At 68.4% G+C, this 20831-nt stretch overlaps 1 protein-coding gene across 1 annotated transcript; it reads right to left on the reverse strand.

Moving 5' to 3' along the window:
• Window positions 1-382: 382 nt before the first annotated feature.
• KCNG3 (potassium voltage-gated channel modifier subfamily G member 3) lies at window positions 383-17425 on the reverse strand. The gene is made up of 2 exons (XM_055123517.1): window positions 16795-17425; window positions 383-1376 (listed from the first exon to the last, which is right to left on the reverse strand). The coding sequence occupies exons 1-2, from the start codon at window positions 17382-17384 to the stop codon at window positions 731-733; spliced, it is 1236 nt and encodes a 411-aa protein (XP_054979492.1). The 5' UTR covers window positions 17385-17425; the 3' UTR covers window positions 383-730.
• Between the last annotated feature and the right edge of the window lie 3406 nt (window positions 17426-20831).

The following is a 20831-nucleotide window of genomic DNA, read 5'->3' on the forward strand; positions in this document are numbered from 1 at the left end:
GGAGTCGCTCTGGACCCACAGGGCCGGGGGTGAGGATGAAGAGGAGGAAGACACGGAACCGGCTCTTACTCTCCAGCCATCTCTGCTCCTCGTCACGCTGGCGGCCTTGTTGGACACACGGACACGGACGTCGTCACGCCACGTCGGCGAGCTCAGACCAAGGCGCCAGGGAAAGACGAAGCAACTTCTTCGTTCCGGAACTCTCTGGCGACTTGCTCCAGTGAGGACGGAGACGGGAGAGCGTCCCCAGGCCGAGAGCACCCGGGGCTGGGGCGCTGCACCCCCAGCTGCTCCCCCAGCCCCTCCCCCAGCCGCCCCCCAGTCCCCCAGCCGCCCCCCAGTCCCCCAGCCCCTCCCCCAACCCCCCAGCCCCTCCCGCCTCGAGAGCTCCAACCCCGAGCCGAGGAGCTGGCCAGATTTTTCAAGTATTGGTTAAACACTCCTGCCGTGACATATGTTCCCAGCATACTTCTGACATTGATACACGAGATTCTGAAACACTGGGAGACGGAAACGTTCCTCTCCGACAAGAAACGGCACGGTGGCCCGGCTCCGCCCCGCGGTGACACACTCGGGGGACAGTGGCCCCGGCTCCGCCCGGCGGTGACATGCTCGGGGGGCAGCGGCTCCCGGAAGACACGGGCACCCAGAACAGACCGAGGCGGACTCGGGGGGCCGGCGGCCTGGTGCCCCTCTGCCGGCGCCCACCCCTGGTGCCCTGCCCCGCCCGTCAGCTCAGGAACTCGGCCGAGAGGCCCCGCCCACAGCGGGCAGAGCGGACCTTGAGCTCGTGGTAGCACTGCACGAAGCTGTGGTAGATGAAGGTGATGGGCAGGGCCAGCAGCACGATGCCGCTGACCACACAGAGCCCGCCCAGGACGCGGCCGGGCACCGTGACCGGGTACATGTCCCCGTAGCCCACGGTCGTCATGGAGATGATCACCCACCAGCAGGCGGCCGGGATGCTGGCGAAGTCCTCGCTGGCGGCGCCCAGGGCCAGCCCGTGCTCCAGCAGCTGGGCGAGCGCGCTGAAGACGGCCATGGCCACGCCCACGAACAGCGCCAGCATGGCCATCTCGCGGTGGCAGCGCCGCAGCGTCAGCCCCAGCGTCTGCAGCCCCACGAAGTGCCGCGCCAGCTTGATGACCCAGAAGATGCGCATCATGCGCAGCACGCGCAGGGTGACGCCCGCCCGCTGCAGCTGCGGGTTCTCGCCCGTCAGCACCGTCATGAGCACGGACACGTAGTAGGGCGCGATGGCCAGCAGGTCGATGATGTTCAGCGGCCGCCGGACGAACTCGCACTTGTCCCGGGAGACGATGAAGCGCACGACGCACTCGGCCGTGAACCAGCCGATGCAGACGGCCTCGATGACCCTGCGGAGAGCAGAGGGGGCGTCACGCTCAGCCTCCCCACGGGCCGCACGCGGACGCCGAGGGACACGCAATGAGGGACACGCGGACACCGAGGGACACACGGACACCGAGGGACACGCGGACGCCGAGGGACACGCGGACACCAAAGGACACGCGGACACTGAGGGACACGCGGACGCCGCGGGACACGCGGACACCGAGGGACACGCGGACACAGAGACACACGGACACTGACAGACACACGGACACCAAGGGACACGCAGACACCAAGGGACATGCGGACACCGAGGGACACACGGACGCCAAGAGACACACGGAAGCCAAGGGACACGCGGACGCCGAGGGACACGCGGACACCGAGGGACACACGGACACCGAGGGACACATGGACACCGAGGGACACATGGACACTGAGGGACACGCGGACACCGAGGGACACGTGGACGCCGACAGACACGCGGACACTGAGGGACACGCGGACACCGAGGGACACGCGGACACCGAGGGACACACGGACACCAAGGGACACGCGGACACCGAGGGACACACGGACACCGAGGGACACATGGACACCGAGGGACACGTGGACACCGAGGGACACACGGACACCGAGGGACACATGGACACTGAGGGACACGCGGACACCGAGGGACACGCAGACACCGAGGGACACGTGGACGCCGACAGACACGCGGACACCGGCAGTGCAGCCCCGAGGGTGCCGGCCCACGGACCCCAGGGCCACCGCGGGCAGACTCGAACCCCGAGGGGTTCTGGGCCGCCGGGCAGAAGCACCAGCTTGAACAGGCGCCCGCCGCCAGCCCCCGCCCGGAAGCCGCCTCACTGACCAAGGGCCGGGCCCGGCCAGTGGGCCCGGCTGGCTGGCCGCAGACACCCGCGCGTCCAGGCTCTGGGCAAAGGGCGGACAGTCTCCCTGCCCTGCTGCCCCCGCGGGCTCCAGGCCGGCCAGTGGCCAGACCAGACTCACTTGCACTTTCCAGAGGAGCCGCGGTCTGCAGGGGGGGGGGGCCGCCGGCCACACACAGGAAGGACGCGGGTGCACCCAGGGGCCGGGGGGCCACGGGCCGTTCCTGCCTCGCCGGGGCAGTTTCCAGGCCTGTCTCGTTACTGCACGCCCCATCCGGCCTGCAGCGCGGGCAGCGAGGCCCAGCCGGCGTCCAGCTCAGCGGGACAGCTTCTCCCCCGCCTCCCCGCGCAGGGCAGGGGCGGGAGGGCAGCTACAGGCACGGACAGCGCCTGCCGCCCTGCCCGGCCAGCACCCAGAGGGCAGGCGGGCGTCCACAGAGCCAGGCGGGCCCGCACGCGTGTGGCCAGCAGCAGAGCACACAGGGCGGCCTCTGCCCTCAGGGACAGCCGTGGGCCCTGGGTCACCTCCCGGTCCCGAGCACAGTGACCTGCGTCTGCAGCATCCACCTCAAGGCGGGCAGGGCTGGACGCCAGCAGGGCCCTCGCCTGCACCCATACATAAGCCCGAGGGGCTCCCTGGGGGTGGCGGGAGAGGGGGGCAGACCCAGGACCCCAGGACCCCTCACTCCCGCCGAGCCTGTTCTGGCTGGTGGCAGCAGGGCTGACCTGAGGCCACACGTGTGCCGTGTGCCGTGTGCCGTGTGCCGGTCTCGGGGAGCCAGGGGCAGGGCGAGGGCTCGGGCAGCAGGGCAGTGTCTGACCACACGCGTGTGCGTGGGGCCTTCTCGAGTCTCAGCCGCCCTCCCGCTCACGGCGAGAAAGCCCAGAGACGCCATTAAATCCACATTAGCACAGCGTTGACTGTGCCAAAAATACCAGGACGCTTTCTGCCTAATTATTTCCAGCAGCACCAGGGCCATTCCGGGCGGCAGGGAGGGGCCGCGCTGCCCAGGCTCCCGGGAGAGGCCCCGCGGCAGACGCGCTGCCCGCTCCTCGCTCCAGGGGACGGCCGCCAACCGCTTCCCGGCTTGCCCGCAGCAAACAGCCGCCACGGCTGCTCCCAACACTCCGCTCACAGCCTGAGCACGAGAGAGACAGAGACAGTGACAGAGAGCCAGAGCCAGAGACACACAGAGACAGAGACAGAGAGACAGAGACAGAGACACACAGAGAGAGATACACAGAGACAGAGAGACAAAGACAGAGCGAGAGACAGAGACAGGAAGAGAAACAGACTGAGAGACAGAGAGGTACAGAGACAGAGAGACATAGAGACAGAGAGAGAAACAGAGACTGAGAGACAGAGAAAGAGGCAGAGAGAAAGAAAGACAGAGACAGAGGGAAAGAGAAACACAGAGAGAGGCGTAGAGACAGTGAGACAGAGAGACACGGGGGACACACAGGCCTCGGCGCTCCCGGCACTCGGGCCGCGGGGGGCTCGGGCAGCTGGGCCGGCTGGGCTGTGAGCTGATGTCTCTGGGCGGACACGGGAAGGGAGGGACCCAGCGTCTGCCCAGGTCGCAGACGGCAGCATGGACAGCTCTGTCCCCACCACCGTGTCCACACTGCCGGCTCCCGAGCGCCAGGGCCAGCCCGAGACAGGCCACGGCAGAGGCTCCCGGGGCCCCGAGCACGAGGGGAGCACGAGGCTGCCCGCAGGGCAGAGACCGGGCCTGGGGGAGGACAGGTGGGGAGCTGACCCGCGGGGAAGGGCGTGAGCCATGCATGTCCAGGACAGCGAGGGCCATGCACGTGCTGGACACAGGCCTGTGTGTGCTGGACAGAGCCTGCACAGTGCCACAGCTCCCGACAGTGGGCGTGAGAGGGCACGCGCCAGAGCCTGGGGTGGGCGGGGCGTGAGAGGGCAGAGCGCGGGGTGGGCGGGGCGTGAGGACTCAGCCTCTGTGTAAGGCTCTCAGCGATCCCATGATCACACGGCGTCATGGTCACACCGAGTGGACATGGACGGCCCCAGGCAGTGGCGCCCGGGCCGCCCACGGGAGGGGGCGCCTGTGGTGCCGTGTGCGAGGAGCCTGCCCGCAGCGACCCCCTGCCTGCCGCCTCCACGCCCACCCCCGGCCCAGGAGCTGCCTCGGGCGGGCCCCTGTGGCGGTCCCTGCGGCCCTGCTCGGGGGAGGGTCGCCCCCACCCTCCTGGCCTCCTGCACTCGCACGGCAGGAACGGGGGTGCCAGGGCCTGACCAGACAGGCTGGGCCGGGGGACAGGGCAGCAGTGCCTGAGGGGTCCTCGCCCCTCACACCCAGCCAGACTGGGGCTACGGCCCGGCTGCGTCCGTCCCGGCGCTGGCCCCGGGCTCCGAGCCCTGCAAGGCTTCGCAGCTCCGCGTGCGGGGACATCGGTCAAGACGCTGCTGCCGCCTTCTCAGCACGGCTGCTGGGGTGACGGACGGCGGGCCTGGGGCCAGTCACCGGGGACCCTGTGACGGGTGACGGATGGCGGGCCTGGGGCCAGTCGCTGGGGACCCTGTGATGGGTGACGGACGGCGGGCCTGGGGCCAGTCGCTGGGGACCCTGTGACGGGTGACGGATGGCGGGCCTGGGGCCAGTCGCTGGGGACCCTGTGATGGGTGACGGACGGCGGGCCTGGGGCCAGTCGCCGGGGACCCTGTGACGGGTGACGGACGGCGGGCCTGGGGCCAGTGCGTCAGGGACCCTGTGACGGGTGACGGATGGCAGGCCTGGGGCCAGTGCGCCGGGGACCCTGATGGGTGACGACGGCCCCAAAGAAGGCGGCAGTCTCCTCTGCAAAGGCTGGTGGGTAGACGCAATGGAGAAGGGGAAGGAGCAGGAGCAGGAGCAGGACGGGGAGGAGCGCCTGGCACTGCTGGCGGGACCCGGGGCCGCGGCCCCTGCACGTCTGTCCGGCTCGTGGCTGCCGTGCGCGGCCCAGGGGCAGGTGGCAGGTCTGTCTGACCAGACGGTTCGGGGGCGGCTCTTCACGGGGGTCCTGCTGCCCCCTCACCCCGCGTGGGACTCGCGGGCAGCGAGCGGGCAGGCCTTCGGGACAGCCCGCGAGATGCCCGGTGTGTGGGGGTGGGGAAGGGCCCTGTGACGTGGCGTGAGGGGACAGCCAGGCCGCGGCGGTCATGCTGTGGTGTGACAGTGGCCGGTGAGAAGCCCCGTGTGTCCTCGCCGGGGAGGGAAGTGCGGGGGGGACCAGGAGGACGCAGGAGAGGCGGGGCGGGGAGACCCTGAGCTGGGGGGGTCAGACCCTGAGCTCGGGGCTGGGGGGTCTGGGGGGGTTAGACCCTGAGCTCGGGGCCGGGGGGGTCTGGTGGGTCAGACCCTGAGCTCGGGGCCGGGGGGGTGCTGGGGGGTCAGACCCTGAGCTTGGGGCTGGGGGTTCTCGGGGGTTAGACCCTGAGCTCGGGGTCCGGGGGGGGCTGGGGGGTCAGACCCTGAGCTCGGGGCCTGGGGCCTGGGGGGGGTCAGACCCTGAGCTCGGGGCTGGGAGGTCTGGGGGGTTAGACCCTGAGCTCGGGGTCCGGGGGGGGCTGGGGGGTCAGACCCTGAGCTCAGGGTCGGGGGTCTGGGGGGGTTAGACCCTGAGCTCGGGGCCAGGGGGTGCTGGGGGGTCAGACCCTGAGCTCGGGGTCGGGGGGGCTGGGGGGTCAGACCCTGAGCTCGGGGTCGGGGGTGCTGGGGGGTCAGACCCTGAGCTCGGGGTCCGGGGGGGTCTGGGGGGTCAGACCCTGAGCTCGGGGTCCGGGGGGGTCTGGGGGGTCAGACCCTGAGCTCGGGGTCGGGGGTGCTGGGGGGTCAGACCCTGAGCTCGGGGTCCGGGGGGGTCTGGGGGGTCAGACCCTGAGCTCGGGGCCGGGGGCCTGGGGGGGGTCAGACCCTGAGCTCGGGGTCCCACTGCTGCCCAGTGACCCGCGGGGGGCGGAGCCACACATGCCCGCACTGTGCAGCCCCACGGAAGGCCCTGAGGGGCTCCTCTGCTGCCCATCCCCCCGGCCTTCCAGAAGCCCCTGCCAGGCTTGGTGGGTGGAGGCAGGAGCAGCCGAGAGCACCTCCAGGTGGGCCAAGAACAAGCCACGGCCCGGACGGTGCGAAAGGGGCTAGTGTGATGGAACAGAAGCACCTGTGAGCCCAGGTGGACCCCTGCCCCCTCTGCCCACCCCCAACTGCTGGGTCGAGCCCCGAGGGAGTGGCCCCGTCCAGCAGGCCCCCTGGAAGCAGCCGTGGACGCTCACGCGGGACTGCCAAGATCGGAGAGGGCGGAGAGACAGACAGCGGGAGGCACTGGCCTTGCATGCGGCCGGACCAGGTGGGTCCCCTGAGCACGGCCAGATGTGCCCCCAAAACACGGGAGGAAGGGGCTGGAGTGAGAGCACAGCGGGGAGGGCGTTTGCCTTGCACGCAGCTGACCCGGGTTCAATCCCAGCATCCCATATGGTCCCCTGAGCGCCACCAGGGGTAATTCCTGAGTGTAGAGCCAGGAGTGACCCCTGTGCATCGCCGGTGTGACCCCTCCCGAAAAAGGGGGACCCACACGGCAGAGCCTGGCAAGCTACCCGTGGCGTGTTCGATATGACAAAAACAGTAACAAGTCTCACAAGGGAGACGGTACGGAGCCCGCTCCAGCAAATCAATGAACAACGGGAGGGAGGGAGGGAGGGAGCAGGGCGGGTGTGGGAGCCCCAGGCTGGCCCCCAGCACTGCGCCCCTGCGCGTGGCCGGTGGTGACCGCAAACCAGAGTCAATGCGAGGGAGCGTGGCTCCTCAGGGGGAGGGGGCTCGGAGCTCCTGCATCTCCAGCCTTAGTTTTGTTTTCATTTGGGGACCTGCCCCTCGAGGCGCGGAGGTGGGTGTTGGGAGGAGGCATGGCCCACCCGCTGAGACCCGTCAGGGGACACGGTGCCGGGCAGCAGGCGGCTGCCTGTGGATCTGCCCCGGCGTCCACGTGCTCTGGGGCTGCAGGAAGTCTCAGAGCTTCCGCTGTAGTGCCTCGGGCGCCAATTTAAATAAATTACACAAATGAAGGAGAGCGGGGACAGTTTGTTCTAGAGGCTCCTTGTATATTGCACTGTTAGCAGGAGTAAATTTCTCTCCACAGGCGCTGGGAAATTCTGCGCTTCCCCGACTCGGGTTTGGGCTTTGGCGCTGGGCCACTCCAGAGCGGGTGCTCAGGGCTAACTCCCGGCTCTGCACTCAGAGATGGGGCCGGGGGGACCACGGGGATGCCGGGATGAAACCCGGGCCTCCCCTTGAGGACAGATGTCAAATAAACCCAGAGTTCGGGGTCCGTCGGGGGTCCTGCACCAGGCTGGCCACCACTGGCTGGGCGGACCGCGTGCCACTGGGCGTGGGCCCTTCCCGCCAGTGTCCCCCCGAAGTCTCCCGGCCCCGGCCCCGCGCTGTGCCCCATAACCTTCCACCCCTCCACAGCCAGAAAGAGGCGAGGGCTGCGGACCCCGGCCAGGGCCCCCTCACACCCGCCCCACCCCCGGGGAAGCAGCGACTCGTCGACACCAACGTCTCAAAGCCGGCCCCTTGCCACAGCTTCCTGCCAGCGTCTGAGGAGTCGGACGCCTGGGCCCTGACACGGCCGCCAGCCAGACGGACAGACGGACAGTTGGACGTCAGGGCTCCGGGGCAGCCCCTCCCCTCCCCCATCAGCATTCTGAGCTGACCTTCCCCGTCTGGAAACTGCTAACGCCTCCCGTACTTCTCCGCGACACTACACCCTGCCGGAACCCTCCGGGGTTGTTTGCTCCTTGGCTTCCGGCAATAATCCGGCTCCTTCCCCGCGGGCTACTGTTCACCAGCCGGTATAATAATAGCTCAGCTGCTGAAAAGTCTCTGATTCGAGGGCCAGAGCAATCTACCACAGGAGTGTGCTTGCCTTGCAGAGCTGGCCTGGGTTCAAATCCTGGCACCCGCATATTGTCCCCCAAGCCCACCGGGAGTGATCCCTGAGCACAGAGCCAGGAGTAAGCCCTGACTACAGGCGTGACCCAAACCCAAAGTAAGTTAATGAACAAACATAAATAAAGATATTCTGTTGTAGGGCAGCAGACGGGGAGGGGGTGGCAGGGATCAAACTCCGGGCGCCCCAACACCAGCCACAGGGCCAAAGCCCCGGAACCCTATTTTTCATGAGATGGAGATTTTTCTTTCTTTTCAGCGCACGCGTGTGTGTTTAGCAGTCGGGAACTTGACATGCAAAGTCCTGTTTGTTGTTGGCGAAGCGGCAGCTTCTGCGTTTCCAGCCCCGCTCCCGCTGTCACAGAGGGAAGGCTGGTGCCCCTATCTAGAGGAGAGGCCTCCTCCGGGAAGTCCTCCGCCTCCCCCTCACGTGCACCCCACACTGGGCGCCGTGCGTGTTCGCCCCCTAGGTCACGTCCACCGAGAAGGTCAGTCTGGAGCACAGAGATGAGTCCATCAGACGAGCTCCACTCAGCGACCTGAGTCGGGAGGCATGAAAGGTGAAGAGCCGGGGGGGGGGGGCGCTGGAGCGATAGCACAGCGGGGAGGGCGTTTGCCTTGCATGCGGCCGATCCGGGTTCGAATCCCAGCATCCCATATGGTCCCCTGAGCACCACCAGGAGTGGTTCCTGAGTGCAGAGCCAGGAGTAACCCCTGTGCATCGCCGGGTGTGACCCAAAAAGGAAAAATAAATAAATAAAATTAACACCAAAAAATATATATTAAAAAAAAAAGGTGAAGAGCCGGAGCCACAGCACCTCGGGGAGGGCGTCTGCCGTGCACACGGCTGACCCGGCTCGAGCCCGGGCAGCCCACGGGGTCCCCGAACACGCCAGGAACGATCCCTGAGTGCTGAGCCGGGAGCAGCCCTGAACACCACTGGGGGTGGCCACAAAACCTCTAAAATAAGTTTTTTAAGTTAGTTTTAAAGGGGCTGGAGCAATAGCACAGCGGTAGGGCATTCGCCTTTCACACGGCCGACCTGTGTTCGATTCCTCCGCCCCTCTCGAAGAGCCCGGCAAACTACCGAGAGTGTCGAGCCCACACGGCAGAGCCTGGCAAGCTCCCCGTGGCATATTCGATATGCCCAAAACCAGTAACAATAAGTCTCAAAATGAGAGACGTTACTGGTGCCCGCTCGAACAAATCAATGAGCAACGGGATGAGTGACAGTGACGGTGACAGTTTTAAAGGGGCTGGAGCGATAGCACAGCAGGTAGGGAATTTGCCTTGCACACGGCCAACCCGGGTTCAAATCCCAGCATCCCGTATGGTCCCCTGAGCACCGCCAGGAGTAATTCCTGAGTGCATGAGCCAGGAGTGACCCCTGTGCATGAGCCAGGTGTGACCAAAAAAAGCAAAAAAAAACAAAAACAAAAACAAAAAAAAACAACCATTAGTTTTAAAGATCTCTTGGATGAAAAACTCATTTTTTTTCTTTTTTGTTTTTGGGGTATACCAGGTGTTGCTACCACCCACCACTGCCCAACCCCCAGCCAGCCACACCCAACCACATCCCGCCACACCCACCACCACCCAGCCCTGCCGACCAGGCTCTGACCACCGGCCGACCCACACATGACTACTGTCCTACTCCTCACCACCAGACGCACCTTTTGGGGCCTGAGGTGCGTCCTGGGCTGGCCGTGGGGCGCCGGCCGGCCCGTGCTCGCTGCTTCACCCCTCCTGCGCCCACAGGAAGGCCCGGCCAGGCTGCGCGGGGCTCCTGGGCCGAGGACCCGCCTCTCCAACCGGCCGCTGACTGCGGCCTCTGACATGCCGCCCCCGTCGGGGGTCCTGGGGTGACAGGCCTTCCCCAGCCGCCCCTCCCGGAAACCGGACCGGGGGGCTGCAAGCTCGGGCTCACGGTCCTGACATACTGGCCCGACCCCAGGGCCCCGACACTGCCCCCGATACCCGGGGGCACGTCACCTGCTAGAGTTCCGGACCCCCTGGGCGTGAGCAGGCGCACGGACCCCCCTGCCGCCTGGCCCGAGAGGCTGCGGGAAACCTCGGGCCGCAGCCTCCTGTGGGGCGAGCTGAGCAGGCCGCGCACCTCTCTCGGCCTCTGGGCCGTGCCCACAGCCCTTCGCTGGACACACGGTCCCGCCACAGGGGCTGAGAGGCCCAGCACACACAAGGTCACTCAAGGTCACTCAAGGTCGAAGGCATTGGAGGCCCTACAAGGTCAGAGCCTCCACACAGGCTGGGCAGGAGCACCCTCAGCTGGGAGCAGCCTCTGACCACCGGCCTGTGCACTGGTAGTGGCCTGTGTGCCGGGAGTGACAGGTGTGAGGGGAGTGACAGGTGAGGGGGGAGTGACAGGTGTGGGGGGGAGTGACAGGTGAGGGGGAGTGACAGGTGTGAGGGGAAGTGACAGGTGTGGGGGGGAGTGACAGGTGAGGGGAAGTGACAGGTGTGAGGGGAAGTGACAGGTGTGGGGGGAGTGACAGGTGAGGGGGGAGTGACAGGTGAGGGGAAGTGACAGGTGTGAGGGGAAGTGACAGGTGTGGGGGGGAGTGACAGGTGAGGGGGAGTGACAGGTGTGAGGGGAAGTGACAGGTGAGGGGGAGTGACAGGTGTGAGGGGAAGTGACAGGTGAGGGGGGAGTGACAGGTGTGGGGGGGAGTGACAGGTGAGGGGGAGTGACAGGTGTGAGGGGAAGTGACAGGTGTGGGGGGGAGTGACAGGTGAGGGGGAGTGACAGGTGTGAGGGGAAGTGACAGGTGTGGGGGGAGTGATGGGGGGAGTGACAGGTGAGGGGGGAGTGACAGGTGAGGGGGAGTGAAAGGTGTGAGGGGAAGTGACAGGTGTGGGGGGAGTGACAGGTGTGGGGGGAGTGACAGATGAGACGTGACGGGGGAGTGACAGGTGAGGGGGGAGTGACAGGTGTGAGGGGGGAGTGACAGGTGTGGGGGGAGGGACAGGAGTGGGGGGAGGGACAGGAGTGGGGGGAGGGACAGGTGTGGGGGGAGGGACAGGAGTGGGGGGAGGGACAGGTGTGGGGGGAGGGACAGGAGTGGTGGGAGGGACAGGAGTGGGGGATACAGGTGTGGGAGGAGTGACAGGTGTGAGGGGCAGTCAGTGACAGGTGAGACGTGACGGGAGAGTGACAGGTGTGAGGGGGAATGACAGGTGTGAGGGGGAGTGACAGGTGTGAGGGGGAGTGACAGGTGGGGGAGTGACAGGTGTGGGGGGAGTGACAGGTGTGAGGGGGGATGACAGGTGGGTGGAGGTACAGGTGTGAAGGGGAGTGACAGGCATGATGGGGAGTGACAGGTGTGGGAAGAGTGACAGGTGTGAGGGGGAGTGACAGGTGTGGGAAGAGTGACAGGTGTGAGGGGGAGTGACAGGTGTAAGGGGGAGTGACAGGTGTGGGAAGAGTGACAGGTGTGAGGGGGAGTGACAGGTGTGAGGAGGAGTGACAGGTGTGAGGGAAAGTGACAGGTGTGAGGGGGAGTGACAGGTGTGAGGGGAAGTGACAGGTGTGGGGGGGAGTGACAGGTGGGTGTAGGTACAGGCGTGATGGGGAGTGACAGGTGTGGGAAGAGTGACAGGTGTGAGGGGGAGTCACAGGTGTGAGGGGGAGTGACAGGTGGGTGGAGTGACAGGTGTGGGTGGAGTGACAGGTGTGTGGGGGAGTGACAGGTGTGGGGGAGTGAGAGGTGGGTGGAGTGACAGGTGTGGGTGGAGTGACAGGTGTGTGGGGGAGTGACAGGTGTGTGGGGGAGTGACAGGTGTGTGGGGGAGTGACGGGGGTGGGAAGTGTGACAGGTGTGAGGGGGAGTGACAGGGGTGGGGGGAGGGACAGGTGAGGGTGACAGGTGAGCGTGAGGGGGAGTCACGGGTGAGAGCTGAGCCGTGATTCGCAGTGACACTTGTGTGGCTGGAATTTGGTCTTAACAACACTCTGATCTGGTTTGGCGGCACTGGGCAGCTGGGCTACTCCCGTGTGGCGGCTGGTGCCCAAAGGGCCACGTGGTGCCGGGGACAGAATCTGGGTCCGGCATGTAAGGCCTCAGCCCGGACCCGCCTCTACCGAAGCTGTCCCGAGTTCTGCCAAAGGACCATGTTCGCTCTCTAACCGCTAAGCCCGTAACTGTTGCAGCAGCGTTCCTGACTGACACGGTGAATCCCATTCAGACTTTAGCAGGACACGTGGTAGCGCCTGTACTTTAAACCACCCGTACACTCAACCCTGAGGTCCAGCCATTCCTCCTGCGGAGCTTACCCAACACTCACACACACTGATTTGCAAGCGTACGTGGGAGAGGCTCATCCTGCACACCCGGACTCTGGAAAACCAGGGTCAAGTGAGCCGTGCCCAGGGCAGGCCGGGTGGAGGGCAGGGCTGGACCGACGCCGGACAAGTCTCAGCCACGCGGGCTGCTAGCAGCCCTGGCCACTGCGGGGCCCGCGGCCACACACTGCACACTGCACGTCCTCTCTGCTCCTGCCCCCAGGATGTCCCCCAGGACGGGCCCGGCTGCCCGCCGCTGCCCTGCAGGCAGTGCCTGACACACAGAGCAGACGACCAGGTTCCAAGCCCGGGAGGGCTCAAGAGAGCCGGCGTGAGAGCAACATGGCGTCCGTGACCAGACGGCAGAACGATTTCAGTTACGATGCTGGGAGATAACCGTGCCTCACGGATATGTAACCGCACACGTGCTCTAGCCTACGCACATGGAAGCACACGTGTGCGTTTCTGCACACACGGAAAGAAAGCCAGCACCTGGCTAATGGGCAGCAGGCCGGGGCGTCTGTCCATCCAGCACTGTGTAACTGCAGCGCGAGTTCGCGGGAAGAGGCTGACGTGGAGAGTCACTTGCTCTGCCCGGGGACGCAAACCGGCACTTGGTTCAAGGCGGGACCCGGAGCCGGAGACAGAGCAGCGAGCGTGTGGCAAAGCCGCCAGTGCGGCTTCAAGCGCTGCTTTGAACGGACTTAAGACCCATCAGACGTCTCAGCCTGAACGGCAACAGAAATCACACAGTACTTAAACTTCCATCACCCAGGGTTTCGTTTTGTTTCATTAGGGAAAAAAAAAGACCCTGTGCTCAAAATAACACTGCCAGAAATTTAAACATCCTTCAGTCTTCACAAGCGCTCACCCACAAGGCAAAGCAATACAAATCAAAGATCAAGATTCCAGCAAGGCAATTTTTAGAAGTGGTTTGTAGAGAACAGATTAAAATGACAGCTTCGCACGGAGATGAGGAGGTTTCAAACCCCGGGGACGCCACGGCTGGGCCACAGCCGAAGTCGGGGGGCCCAGCACCACACACCCCTCTCCTCCGGCAGGACCCCACAGCAGGGCCCAGGGCTGCACTCAGCTGCCTCGGGGCCCCCTGCCAAGAGCAGGGCAGGAGCGAGCTCTGAGCCCGGGTGAGTGCCCCCCGCACGCCTCTGCGAGTCCCCCTTACCCCGACCCTCCTCCGGGCACGGAGACGCCGCTCCCCCACGCCGGAGGATAGCGGGGTGCGGCCTTTCCGGAAGGCCGGACAGAGGAGGGATGACACGCCCTTGGCAGTGCGGGAAGGAGGACCGCAGGCCTCAGGAGGGCCCTTTCCAGAACCTTCTTCCACCTGCTGATGGGAAACAGGCTGAGCAAAGAAGCACCAACTCAGAGCTCCCTGGGGAAGCACAGGCTCAGGCCAGAGGGCGCCAAGCCGCGCTGAGCATCCCGGGCTGGGAGAAACCGGGCGGGGAGAGGAGGGGTGCTCAGGGCCGGGTGCAGTCCCAGCACCCCAGAACCTGACCGAGGCCGCGGTGGGGCAGAAGCCCCCCGCCCCCCAGGGCTGCTGAAGATCGCACAGATGGGCTACGCCACAAGACCGGGGAACGCTGGTGGGGAAGAGGGAACAGAGCCAGGAGGCGGCCACAGGAACGGTCACGGAACACGCTGGGGGCCACACAACTGACCGCAGGGAGCGGGAGGAGAGCTGGGCCTGCTTCCACGGGGTCCCTGCCCCTCAGGGCTCAGCCCACGCCTTTCCAAAGCCCCACCCCAATTCAGACGGTCCATTTCTCACTGAATGTAATGCGATGCCTTATCTCTCACCCCTTACTGACCCGCTGTCCGCGGGCACTGCGGGCAAGTCCTGCGTCTGTCTCTCAAAGCATCGCACGTGGCGGGTGCTCGTATCTACAGTGCTCTTCTTTAGAGAACGTATGAATCACACCCTGCCTCGCCCTGGCTCAGGCTGGGGTCCCCGGGGTTCCGGCTGCGGCAGACCCCGCACAGGGCCGTTCTCCCGCGCCAGGCTATGCGCTTCCCTGCCCTCCAACACCCGGCCTGAGGAAACCTCGCCCCGCCTCGCCTCGCCTCGCCCCTCCCGAGACTCAGACGGCCCCGAGCCCAGGAGACCCAGGTTCCCGCGGCTGCTGGCCGGGCCCAAGCGTTCCCTGCTCGCCCGTCAGGCAGGGTCACGCGTGATGGGGGTCGGGGATGCTCAGAGCCTCAGTGCTCGCAGCCCGGCCCCTGGGAAGGCCCCCCGGGAGGGTGATGTGGGTGGTGCCACGGCTAGGGCAGCCTCCAGAGCTCAGCCCAGGACCGTCCTCCCGACAGAACAAGCTGTCCTGCCCGGGCCCAGAACCTTCTCCCCCGCTCTTCTCTGAGCTCAAGCCCCCGGAAGGACAGGCCCCGGGCCCGCGCCACCCCCTCCAAACTCGGCCCCGAGCAGCGCCTCCCACAGGGCGTCAGTGGCGTGTCCACGTGCCCGCTCACCCCTTCCGTGAAACCCAGACACAACGGGCCCCAGAGCGGCTCGGGTGGGGGCCGAGTCTGAAGGGCCCAGGGGCCAGAAGGAAGTGAGGCTGGATTGCGGGGCGACTCGGGGCCACAGGAAGGGAGCGGCGAGCTGCGGGGCGGGCGGGGGCAGGGGGGCGGCCGGGGGATGGCGGGACGGAGGGGTCCGAGGCGCAGCAGACATGCAGCCTCCTGCAGGCGCTCTGAGGGAAGCTTAAATTTGGTCCTTCGAGCCAAGAAAAACCCCCTTCGGCCTGAAATATCTGGGTATCCAGGAAACAGCCGCCTTGAGTCATGATCCACGTTCCCAAAACCAGACGCCAGGCCTGGCTGTGCCCCGCCGCCCGCGTCCTGCTGGGCTCCCCGCGGGCCCCCACGCTGCCACACCCGCCCGCTCAGGGCCGACGCCTGGCTCCGCGCTCAGGGGCCACTCCGGGCGGGGCCTGGAGAACACATGGGGGGCCAGCCGCGGGCAGCCCCTCAGGAGCACAGGGGCACAGCCGGGCCTTCGGGATGGACTGCGGGGGTGGGGGGGGGACGGGCTCAGAGGACAGGCCTGGGTCCCACCCCACAGAGCCGGGAGCAGGCCCGAGAGGCCGGGCGAGGCCTCCGTGAAAGCAGCGCCCAGGGGAGACAGGACAGCGGGCACGTGCCTTGCTGCGACCGACCGTGTCCGGGCTCAGCATCCCACGGGGACCCCTGAGTGTGGCGTCAGGACCAAGCCCGAGCACTGAAGGGTGAGCACGGGGAGACTGTCGCACCCTTCCCCTCGCCTGCAGACGGAGTCGGGGGAAGCAGAGCACGGCTGGGGGGACCCCCCAGAGCTCCAGCCGGCAGGGAGGCGCTTTCCCCGCACAGCTGACCCCGCACAACTGCCAGGAGCACTGCTGGGTGATCCCTGAGCACCACCTGGGGATGATCCCCAGCACTGGCCCAGGGACAAGCCCTCAGTGCAGACGGGTCCGGCTCCCCCAAAAGAATGGGGTACCCAGAGTTCAGGGGTGAAGGGAAAGGTGCAGGCTGCATAGCCCGGGGCAAGTTCAACTCCGCCCTGCCGGAGAGGCTCACAGAAAGAAACAGGCTTCCCCCCTGCACGCGCGCGCAGCAGCAGCCGGGCTTCCCCCCTGCAGCCAGGCCTCCCCCCTGCACGCGAGCCCCACAGCAGCCAGCCTTCCCCCCTGCAGCCAGGCCTCCCCCCTGAACGCGCGCAGCAGCAGCCGGGCTTCCCCCCTGCAGCCAGGCCTCCCCCCTGCACGCGCGCCCCAAAGCAGCCAGGCTTCCCCCCTGCAGCCAGGCCTCCCCCCCTGCACGCGCACCCCGCAGCAGCCAGGCTTCCCCCCTGCAGCCAGGCTTCCCCCGTGCACGCGCGCCCCGCAGCAGCCAGGCCTCCCCCCTGCACGCACACCCCGCAGCAGCCAGGCTTCCCCCCTGCAACCAGGCCTCCCCCCTGCACGCGCGCCCCGCAGCAACCCGGCTTCACCCCTGCACGCACGCCCATTTCTCTTCCCGGGCCTGAGATGGGGGGCGGCCGCGGGGCTCCCACCCTCCTCCCCCCTAGCAGTACCCAGCACGGGCCGTGGCCTCGGTTGCTCCCAGGGCCCCTCCCGGTCCGACCCCGACTGCGGCCTTCCGCGGAGCGCGGGGCCGGAGCTGACCCCTCGGAGAGCGCGCCCTCGCCGCCCCCGCGCCGCCCACCCTGGCCGGCGCGCCCCCCGCCCGGGCGGCGCGCGCGGGGGCGCGCGGACGGACGCACGGACCGGCGCGGACGGACGGAGGCGCGCGCGCCGGGTACCTGCTCCGCTCCTCCAGGCTGCGGTTGTCGGCGGCCGCGGCGCGCCAGTCGGGCAGCGTGCTGGCGCACAGCACCACCATGGACACGATCACGAAGAGCACGGACACGCCGGCCAGCACCCGCGCCGCGCGCGACGACGTGGGCTCCTCGAAGGTGCGCCGCATGCGCTCGAGCCAGCGCGGGGGCGCGTCGGGGGGCGCGGGCGGCGCGGGCGGCGGCGGGGCGCGCGCGCCGGGCGGGGCGGCGGCCAGGCGCTCGTCCAGGCGGCGCTGGCAGCAGAAGTCCAGGTGCGCGCCCTCCAGCCCCCAGTAGAGCATCTCGTGGTAGAAGGACAGCTCGCACATCCGCGGCGCGAAGCGCAGCTTGCCGTGGCCGCGCACGTACAGCAGGATGAAGCCGAAGGCCTCCGAGTGCCGGTCGAAGAAGTACTCGTTGCGCTCGCGGTCGTAGTCGTCGCACAGCTCCAGCACGTCGCGCTCCGAGCGGCAGCCGTGCAGGCGGCTCACGCGCCGCAGCGGGAAGTCCTTGAGGCGCTCGCGGGCCAGCGAGTAGCGCGCGCCGCCCACGTTCAGCACCACCGGGGCCGGCATGCCGGGGCCCCGCCGCCGTCGGGCCGGCCCGGCGCCCGCCGCTCCCCGCGCGCCCGCCCGGCCCCGCGCCGGCCCCGAGCGCGCGCGAGGCGGGGCCAGCCCGGCCCCCGCCCCCCGCGCCCCGCCCCGCCGCGCCCCTGGCGCCGGACCCTCCCCGGTCCTCCCCCGGCGGCCCGCGCGCCCCGGGGCACCGGACCCTCCCCCGGCCTGCCCAGATCCCCGCGCCCCGGGCGCCCGACCCTCCCCGGACCCTAGATCCCCCCGGGGCACCCCGCGCCCGACCCTCCCCGACCCTCCCTAGATCCCCCTACGGGCACCCCGCTCGCCCGACCCTCCCCGGGCCTGCCCAGATCCCCGCGCCCCGGGCGCCCGACCCTCCCCGGATCCTAGATCCCCCCCGGGGCACCCGCGCCCGACCCTCCCTAGATCCCACTCCGGGCACCCCGCGCGCCGGGCCCGCCCCAGATCTCCCCCCACGGGAACCCCGCGCGCCCGACCCTCTCCGGACCTGCCCAGATCCCCGCGCCCCGGGCGCCCGACCCTCCCGGACCCTAGATCCCCCCGGGGCACCCGCGCCCGACCCTCCCTAGATCCCACCCCGGGCACCCCGCGCGCCGGGTCCGCCCCAGATCTCCCCCCACGGGAACCCCGCGCGCCCGACCCTCTCCGGGCCTGCCCAGATCCCCCCTCCCCAGACCCTAGATCCCCCGGGGCACCCGCGCCCGACCCTCCCCGAACCCTCCCTAGATCCCACCCCGGGCACCCCGCCGCCGGGCCCTCCCCAGATCTCCCCCCACGGGCACCCCGCGCGCCCCGGGCGCCAGACTCTCCCCGAACCCTCCCCAGGCACCCCGCGCCCGCCGCGCCGCCGCCTCCCTGAGCAGCGCGCACCCCAGGCTCCTGACCGTCCCCGGACCCTGCCGGGACCCTGCCCGGACCCTCCCCGGAGCCTGCCCGCGCCCGCGCCGCCGGACGGGGACGCCGCGTGTGCAGCGCAGCCCGCGGGAGCCCCCGATCCCGGCGCGCTGCGCTCAGAGCCCGGCGGTCCCGACCCCCGGGACGGCGTCTCGGGCTCGCGCCCCCGCCCAGCGGCCGAGCCCCCCGGGACGGCGCGCGCAGGTGAGTGGGCGGGGCCGGCGGGAGAGCGGGCGCGGCGCGGGCGGCGGCACCGGCCCGCGTGGACCGGCCGGTTCCGGGAGGGTCTCTGCGCCCGGCGCGGGGCGGCGCCCGCTAGAGGCCGCTGTGCCGCGGCGCGCGAGGGCCCCGGGGGGCGCGGGAATTCATCTCGGGGTGAGGAACGCGGGGGCAGCGTGCGGGGAGCGGCCTCTCGGGCGGCGCGGCCCGGGGCGGCGACCCCCCCCCCCCAGCGCAGGGGCCTTGCTGAGCTCTCGGGGCGGGGGCGGGCAGGAAAGCTCTAGACTCTGGGCCTGCGACGCCCACCCCTGCCGGCCTGCGGGGTGCCGGAGCTCCCCGCCGAGACACCCATGCGGGCCGCTCTCGGGCAGGGGCTGCCCGGCGCCTGCGAGTTAGGGGCCGGTTCACAGATGCGAGTGCGGGGTCTGGGTCTCGGCCTCCCTTAAAGTACTCAGGCGGGGCTGGGGGGAGATACAGAGGCGACAGCACTCACCTTGCCAGGGAGGTGCCTCTCTCCCCGCACCGTGGCACCGCCCAGAGCCCCGCGGGGAGTGCTCCCTGATGCAGAGCCAGGAGGGGTGCTCCCAGATGCAGAACCAGAGGAGTGCTCCCTGATGCAGTCCAGGAGTGCTCCCTGGTGCAGAACCAGGAGGAGTGCTCCCCTGGTGCAGGCCAGGAGTGCTCCCTGATGCACAGCCAGGAGTAAGCCTCAGCCAGGTGGGGCCCCAAACAAAACCAAAACTTGCTAGAAGCTCCCTACTCGGCGTCACCAGCTCTTGGCAGTCACTGACGCGGCCTTGCCGTGCGTGCTCGCCTCTTCTCTGGGGCTGACGGTCCCTTTGGAGTCTGTCACTGAACCGCCGGAGAGTTGCCACACTGTAAACTGAACTGGGGCTTGGGAAACACATTGATTTGCCAGCAGTGAGATCTGTGTCTCCTGGGCGTATCTTCATAGAGTTTCTTAGAGGCTAAAATCATTTCATTTCTTCAGGAGGAATGTTCTGGCGTGATCCGGTGCCGTCGGCCATCGCCCGCAGCGCAGCGCCCGGTGGACGCAGGGCTGGTCTGCGGCTCGGGCCGGCTGCTCAGAGAACAGCGTGGCTCTCAGCGGCGTGACCCGCGGCCCGCCACCCCTGCGCCTTTCCTGGGACGGGAGCCGGGCGTAGTGCGGAGACCCCGCGTGTTGCTAGCCTAAGTGCCCACTTCTAGGGGTCAGCGGCCGCCCGGCTGACCCTGGCCGCAGCCCTCACCGCCACTGGCAGCCCAGCCTCTGCTGCTCTCCTGCGAGTCCTGCGTCCTGCGATGCCCTGGACGCCCTGTGTCCGGCCGCCCGAGTGTCCACGCCAGCCCTTCAGGGGATCACCTGCGTGACCGCTGCCGGGGCCTTAGGACAGTGGGCGTCCCCTGCGCTGGTCACAGCCGACCCGGTCCCGTCCCGGCACCTGGCGCGGAGCGTCAGGAGCAAGCCCTGAGCATGGCCGGGCGTGGCCTGAGCCCCAGAGAAGCGCTGGACCCCGGCCCCCTGGAGCCCGGGCGCTCTGCTGGGCCACCGTGTTCGTCGGGAGCCTGGCGGCCTCAGGAACACGAGGTCGCGTCGGGGGTGCTGAGTCAGCCGCAGCCGGGAGCCTGCTACGTCTCCGGGGGTGAAGGAGCCATCGCAGTGGGCCTGGCGGGGCCAGCGGACACTCAGCCTGGCCAGTGGCAATCGCCATTGTCCCCTGTCCACTTCCCCTTGGCCACGCCTCAGCCTAGACACCTCCTCCTCCAGGAAGCCCTCTGGCCTGCTCTCCGTCCTCCCGGGCCTCTCCTTGCCCACTGCCCGTGTCCCCCACCAAGAGCAGGCATCCTGGGGCATGGCCAGGGCAGTCCGCACAGGCAGGGCGCCTGCCCCTTCTTGCCCGGCGATGCGTGTGTCAAACAGCATGTCCTGCATGCAGGTGGGCCCTGGGGCTGCACGGGGAGGCCCAGGGGAGTGTGAGGAGGGGCGTCGGGCGGGTGAGAGGAGGGGTGGAGGCCTGACCCTCAGGGGGTCTCAGACTGAGGGAGGCGAGACCCCAGCCCTGGGGACTGGTGCGGAGAGGGTCCGGGGGTCTGGGCCCTGCGTTCTCGGAGCTTGGGGAGTGGCCACGTGCAGAGGGGACGGCTCGGGCTCTGCGGCCAGGGCTGGGCCCCTGCACCCCCTGTCGAGTGCTAAGGCAGCTGAGAGGGTCCCTGCTGCGTCCCACCGAGGCCCTCGGGTGCCCCTGAGGCCACGTGTGTGACCTTCCTGGAAGGGAGCACCGCCCAGGGAGCACAGCCCAGGGGCCTGTAGTG

The sequence above is a fragment of the Sorex araneus genome, chromosome X, assembly GCF_027595985.1.
Source record: "Sorex araneus isolate mSorAra2 chromosome X, mSorAra2.pri, whole genome shotgun sequence".
Classification (NCBI taxonomy): domain Eukaryota; kingdom Metazoa; phylum Chordata; class Mammalia; order Eulipotyphla; family Soricidae; genus Sorex; species Sorex araneus.